Source organism: Limulus polyphemus, unplaced genomic scaffold (assembly GCF_000517525.1).
Source record: "Limulus polyphemus unplaced genomic scaffold, Limulus_polyphemus-2.1.2 Scaffold172, whole genome shotgun sequence".
NCBI classification, from domain to species: domain Eukaryota; kingdom Metazoa; phylum Arthropoda; class Merostomata; order Xiphosura; family Limulidae; genus Limulus; species Limulus polyphemus.
The window spans coordinates 556881-564518 of NW_013665782.1; the positions used below are offsets into that span (position 1 = coordinate 556881).

At 29.4% G+C, this 7638-nt stretch overlaps 1 protein-coding gene across 4 annotated transcripts in view; it reads left to right on the plus strand.

Annotated features, from left to right (window-relative positions):
* The window catches only part of LOC106478011 (transcription factor AP-2-beta-like), a 174808-nt gene that overhangs the window by 126214 nt on the left and 40956 nt on the right, over window positions 1-7638 (plus strand). For all 4 annotated transcript variants that reach the window (XM_022381532.1, XM_022381533.1, XM_022381531.1 and 1 more), the window contains one exon: window positions 5718-6227. In XM_022381532.1, coding sequence (XP_022237240.1) covers window positions 5718-6227 — 510 coding nt within the window. The remainder of the gene's footprint in view (window positions 1-5717; window positions 6228-7638) is intronic.

Below are 7638 nucleotides of genomic sequence, written 5' to 3' on the forward strand. Positions count from 1 at the left end.
CTATACATATCTGTTTTTGTTAGGCGATTTTAATACATAAATAAGTATATAAGTTTCAAATTTCTTGGTATTAACCATTAACTGAACGTTTTTGTTAGTTTAATGAAACAGTTTTATAGGATATTTTGTTCTTACGTTAGTTTAACAACCATAACATATTTTTGGGGCATTTATTTGTGACTCTAATATAAAATAAAAATTTTGTGGAACATTTTGTTTGAGACGCTTTCTTAAAATAGTATGTTTTTGGAAATTTTGTTTCTCGCATTATATTAATATGACAGTTTTGTACGACTTTCTTTTATGTAATGTTAGCTTAACCGTCTTATGGTATGTATTGCTTATGACGCTTCAGCTTAAGATGATAATTTTATTGGACGTTTTGTTCTAATAAGTTGGATTAAATATAAACAGAAGTTATAAAAACTAGATGTATATATCATTTTACTACATTTTAAAAAGTTAACCTAAAACATACCATGTATATGATAATTACAATTAATTAAAGATTACTGAAATACCGAAATATATTGTAAGAAAATAGATTAATAAATCAAAGTTGATTGTAGTAATATTTGTGAAGAGCTAACTATGCAAGATGCATATATATATATATTTCATTAAAATATTAAAGAACGCATAAACGACAAATAGATTATTAAAATCAATTTAACATAGAAACGAAATGTAAAGAAAAAATATAGCAATCTACAATGAGTTAGTTGAGTTAAAAAATTATAGACGTTATCTATATAGTATTTCAAAAAAAAAACAAATTGAAATTACTATGAGCAAAAATACATGACAATAAAACTAATGTAAAAACGATGGAACATAATGAATGAGATTGTTGGAAGAAAATGATAAAATTCAACAAAATTTGAAAATATTTAATTAGATAATGAGAATATAAAATTTAGTGAAAGCACCAATTATATGTAAGTTCTTCTAATGCACTTTTAATAAATTATGCAAAGGAAATTATAAATAAGATTTCTGTCACTGCTAAAATCTAGATCGGATGGGTAAAATATAATATAAGTTATGTAACTATAAATTAAATGTATCTTACACCAACTGATAAATATGAAATTATAAGCATTATAAATTCTCTGAAAAATGGAAAAGATAAGGAAAAAAAAAGATAAAATCACAACTAAAAATTTATAATGTAATGCTGATAAATTAAATTCAAAAGAAAATATTCTAAATTAACATCGTTAATAACATGTTTAGTTAATACGGCAATGATGAAAAGAAATTTACAAACCTTTTAAAATATGATGCCATTATACCAAAACTTAAGGAAGGTAACGAAAGTGATCCAGATCATTTCAAACAAATTATTTTATTATCAGTTACATATCAAATGTTACTGAAAAGTATTTAATTGTTTAAAATTTATAAAATAGTCGTTCAAAGAAAATTTATGTGTAAATGTTAAGAAACTAATTTGTATGAGATTTTGTTTAAAAGAATCAAACAAATAATTGAAAATAATTTAGTATATTATAACAACTGTAGGTGTTTTCTGATAGTAAAAGTATTACAAAAACTAGTACTATAGATTTAATTGGAAATAATAAATTAAAGTAGACAAAACGAATAAAAAAATTTGCAGTAAGGTTTATTGTTAAAAAGTAAATAATTTCTTAAACAAAAAACATCTATTGTGTCTGGGTTGGTTACATCTACAGTATGGTATAGCCAAAAGGGGATGTATTTATTTAACAAATTAAAAGAGTTATGATGCAGTTAAAAACACTATTAGGTATATTTTTTTATCATTATCACAGTGTAATGACACAAAATTACATTTTAAAAATGTAAATATATTCAATTATATAAATTATTTATTTATAAAATATTAAATAGATTTAGCAAAGATATATGGTATTAGCTAAAAATAAAATCTATTGGAAATTAAAATTAGAAGATCTTGAGAATTTACAAATTCATGAAACAAAAAGGAAATATTTAGCAAAAGCTATTTGTATTAGGAACCAACACTTTTCAGTAATATTCCAAATAAAATAAGATCACTATTTAATGGTAATAAGATATATAGCAATCCAGAGTAAATGAAATGGATGACTGATAATGATAAACCTGAAAATATATTTATAATATAAAATGTATCTCATAAATATATAAAAATATTATTACATAGCAAATATTTTAAGGTGTATTTAAAATAATCAATATTCAGTATTGATCTATATGGTGTTCATAATGCATGTGCTATAAACAATAATTATTATTGTTAACTTAACTTTATACAGGAAAAATGATCTACACTCGTGTACATCTTGTCGATCATAATGTTTATTGTAACGGTTTTTAATATCAAAATAAACTATTTTTCAATTTAGACTAAAACATCACGTAAACTAAAACAAAAAAATTGTAGTTTTATGAAACATTTTGTTTGTGACGCTGGATTCATAGAACTATTTTGTTAAACATTTTGTTTGTGACGCTGGATTCATAGAACTATTTTGTTAAACATTTTGTTTATAACGCTGGATTCATAGAACTATTTTGTTAAACATTTTGTTTGTGACGCTGGATTCATAGAACTATTTTGTTAAACATTTTGTTTGTGACGCTGGATTCATAGAACTATTTTGTTTGTGACGCTGGATTCATAGAACTATTTTGTTTGTGACGCTAGATCAAAATAATCATTTTGTTTCTGATGCTAGCCTAAGATACTCATTTTCTGAGACGTTTTGTTTTTCTCTCTAACTTAATATAACAGCTTTGTGGAATGTTTTATTTCTGTTATTTCAAATGTTTGGCGGCTTCTTCAGGTATTCCTTTCCAAGAAGCGAGGTTTACTTTTGGGAACTCATTCGGCAACAAATAAAATCAGTACACGAGAATGGAAGCTTCCATTTTGTGTGAACATAAAAGTAAAGCGTTGTCCTTAAAAATCTTCAACGCAATCTGATTTATGTGACTATAGCTTTATTCTGAATAATTGCGGACAAAATACATAAAACGATTTTGAATAACGAGCTTGTATTATATATCAGTGTCCAAAACCACATGACGAATATATTTAATATCGTTATTTTATCATGATAATGGCCATAGAGTTACAGTTTTGAGTGTGATTTTGCATAATTCTGATTCAACGCGTTCAAGTATGTTTACAGGTCTCTCCTGATGACCAATAAAATTAAATCGAACCCTACACTTGGTATTGCTGGGGCACAGAAATGAAGCTAATAAAAAGGAAAAAAGGTCTCGTAAGTTAATCTACTCTAATACTGCCTAAACGAATTTCAAGTGCCGCAGCTATTGAGGATTCCCTCTTTTTGTTAATAATTTTCTAAATTACTTGCTAAAATATGATTGATAACCTAGCCATATGTTTGATCGAACCAAAAATAACCTAAAAACATAGGCCACAGAAATAATGAGGATGTGATGAAACGAAACATTAAAAGATGATTTAAATATAAACTGATTGTTAACGAGATTTCTTAGGTATCTAAGGAAATCTTTACGTATTTATTATGAAATAACGTAGTGTAATTAGTACTTATATTGTAATTTGCTGTGCAAGAACCTTTTCTTTGTAAAGGTTTCTTGTGTATCGTGATTTTATCTCTTTCGCATCCTTGTCATTAGACCTAATTACAAAATTTAAAGAGACGGATTTGAGCTCGAGTTCAGCCCTATACTATTAATATGCAGAAACAGTTTAGATCAAGAGAATGATTCGCACTACTATGACTGGTTTTTATAGTTGGATAAATGCATCATTTACTCTGTGAAGGTAATAAGGCGATGGCGGTGTCGATTTTACTCCAAGAGGAGAAACAAATACTTGCCCTCTTAATTTACAGCAGATCGGTTATAGGTAGATGATATGTATAAAGTAACTAATCTTAACAATATGTAAATGCTTGATTAAAGTACTTAATGGGAAAAATATAGTACATAATAACTATGAGATGTTTGGATATTTACATACATACCTCCAAGAATGATACGTTAACATTAGTGATAACGACTGGTTTATTTATTCGTATACGCGTGGTTCAAGTTTTTTCTTTTGCCAGTAATTTTAATATGTTTCTTTTATTCTGTGTTTTATTTCAGATATGCCTTCAGGTGATTAAAATAATTTACTTTAATGGCATGCTCGATGGGCATTAGAACCAAATTGACAAAATATATCAAGTGGCTAAGTATTAAAAAAAAGTACGATCGTAATAGATGTTACGATTTACTGTGATAACTTTCTATTGTTCTCTTTATTTTACGTATTATTATTATTATTATTTTGCAGTATTCGAGCGATTTACAAATATTAAAGTTTTTTTTTTATAATTTTATGATATATCAGAATATTACAGATAATGTTTTGGGTGAATATTTACTGAGCTTAGCATACATATATTCATATGGAAGGTTTTCTAAAGCTATACATTATAGAAAATTATTGATATTTTTCAATAGATTAATCTTTTCTGTATTTTCAACTCAGTTGTTAATATTCTGTCATAGATCCCGTGCAGGACATTTTAAATGTGTAATTTTTGTAGCCATGATGTGATATATGGGATCTAAAGCTTCAGTTTCTGTCATTGTGCAAGATAGAGTTAATTAATAGAGCTCTTGATATTTCCTTGTGCTGGAGAAACTTGGAAATGATAAGCAGTCATGATGCAGAGTTGTACGTATTGGTAACTGAATGTTTTCCTTCTCACTTGTGAGATAACGAGCTGACATTTTATTATTTTATTAAAGGTATTTGACAGATGAAGTATCATTTCTTTTCAGGATGTAAAGATATTATTTAGTTCTTATATCTTACGACCATATTATAGAATTCTCATAGCTCTGTTTCGACCCACATACATTTATTTTCGATGTTTTATGTAGGAATCTCATAAGAAGATACTTGTAACGTATCTGTTTTCCCACCTTTAACTGTTTGTTGTCCTTACTATAGCTGTACAACGAAGAATTACTACTACAGTATTGTTAAAATCACTGCAAGGAAAAATAGACCTTTTAAGGTCCCGATTAACGTAGTAATGGCCGAAACACCGACTACTTAATTATTTTTTCCATACAACGATTTCAGATTATTACTGCATATGCAATGTTGATAAAATCATTTGGAAACATCTCCTGTTATATTTAGATATATTTTAGTTTATTCCCTAGATCTGCGTCGCGTGACCAGCATCTTAATCCCCAGTGGTTCAGCGGTAAGTTTACTGACTTACAACGCTAAAATCGGGGCCTCCATTCCCCACAGTGGACAGAGCCCATTGTGTAGCTTTGCGGCAAACAAAAATCAATATCTTAATATAATTTTTTTTCTATAAAACAATATTTTGAACATATAAAATGTAATTGCTAATAGTAATAATTAATCTTAATATACATATTAGTTCACTATATACGTATACTTATATATATATATAGGTGTGTGTGTGTGTATGTATGTCTATTGTTTACGAAAAGCAGTGAGCGACAATAAAATAAATTCTTTTTCTGGCAAGTTGAATATATATATATGTACTTAGGAATGTTTACATTGTCGGTAAACGTACTCCTTACTTATCCGCTCGTGAACACATCTCAAGTTTTAGTGGTCTTCTGATGTTATCTTGATACACAAATATATATATAAAATATATTAAGATAAATTTATGGAGCACTAATATTTATTTTTATTTTCCAATAAACAGGATCGTCGAGATCTTGTCAGTGGTCCTGGTTCCTTATGTACTATTACTAGTATCGGAACTGGAGTCTCAGGTGCTAATTTCACATCCACTCCCCGACTGACTTATACTTCTAACTCTTCGGACTTTCAACCGCCTTACTTTCCTCCTCCTTACAACATACCACAGCAGCAGCTAGAATTTCACCACACTCATGTTGCCGCTGACCCCTACAACCATTTGAATAGCTTGACCACTGCTGCTCAACATCAACAACAGTACCACCAGCTTCACCCACCACAACGTACAACTAATATTCTTGGTTCACGCCGAGAGGATGAAGCTATTATTCTCCAAACTAACATGCATCCAGGGTTGTCCGTGACTTATGACCCTGCTCGCCGTAATGACCCTACGTATGCTGCTGTACGACGGCCGGACATCTTTATGCATAGTGGTCACCACGGACTAAGTGAACAGGATCTTCTTTGTTTGCACAATGTTGGAACTTTACCAGCACTTGAGGATGGTGAGGTAAGTCAATAGGAGCGTTTATTGGACAGAAATCATTTTGGGTAGTCAATAGGAGCGTTTATTGGACAGAAATCATTTTGGGTAGTCAATAGGAGCGTTTATTGGACAGAAATCATTTTGGGTAGTCAATAGGAGCGTTTATTGGGTACAAATCATTTTGGATAGTCAATAGGAGCGTTTATTGGGCACAAATCATTTTGAGTAGTAAATAGGAACGTTTATTGAGCAAAAATCATTTTGAGTAGTCAATAGAAGCGTTTATTAGGCAAAAATCATTTTTGGTCTTGGATTTTGTTTCTCTCTGAAATTGGATGCTACTGAAAAGTTCTTTAAATGCTATTTTGCGATATAACCCTCTTAAGGGTGGACAAGGAAACTTGGAAAGATTGAAGAAATACAACTGACCCTGTTGTTATCCAGTATAAGCTTGGTAAGATTGAATAAATACAGCTGGTTCTGTCGTTATACAGTATAAGCCTGGTAAGATTGAACAAATACAACTGGCTCTATTGTTATACACTATAAGCTTGGTAAGACTGAGTAAATACAGCTGGCTCTATTGTTATACAGTATAAGCCTAGTTTTATTGTTATACAGTATAAGCCTAGTTTTATTGTTATACAGATTAAGCATGGTTTTATTGTTATACAGTATAAGCTTGGTAAGATTGAACAAATACAACTGGCTCTATTTATACACTATAAGCCTTGTAATATTGTACAAATACAACTGGCTTTATTGTTATACACTATAAGCTTGGCATTGTAAGATTAAGAATTATACAAGGTTTTGTTGTTATGCATGAAACTGGTATATTAGAATAAACCAGGTAGCTATATGTTTATGTAGTATGACACTATTACAGATGAAGAATTTCGAGATGGTTCTACTCTCTTACAGTATGAAACTAATGTGATTGAACAACTACAGGGGCTATGATGTTAAAAACTGTGAACTTGGCTCTACGTTATACGGCACGAGTCTGGTAAAATTATACAAATCAAGTTAGATAACGCTAAATCAGTCCTATTGAACGCTCTTTTATTGTGTTACTGAGATTAAACACTGATATTTGAACTCATCTCGGTAGATTAATTGGATAGGAAAATAAGAATCATGGATGGTATTTGACTTACGCGTGCTTTAGATAATATTATTAATTCTCAGGGTAGCTTTTCGTATGCAGTTGTTTATACTTGGTGTTTGTCAATTTAGATATATTATCCAAAGCTGAATAATAATAACTTGAAACATAATTAATCATACTGTGATGATCATCATTAAAAATACCCTTTTGAAACACCGTTCTATTTACTGCATATATATATATATATATGTTTCAAGGAATCACAATGTGAATATAGTAATATTCTCTCTCTCTGTATATATATATATATATTAGGTCGTCAAG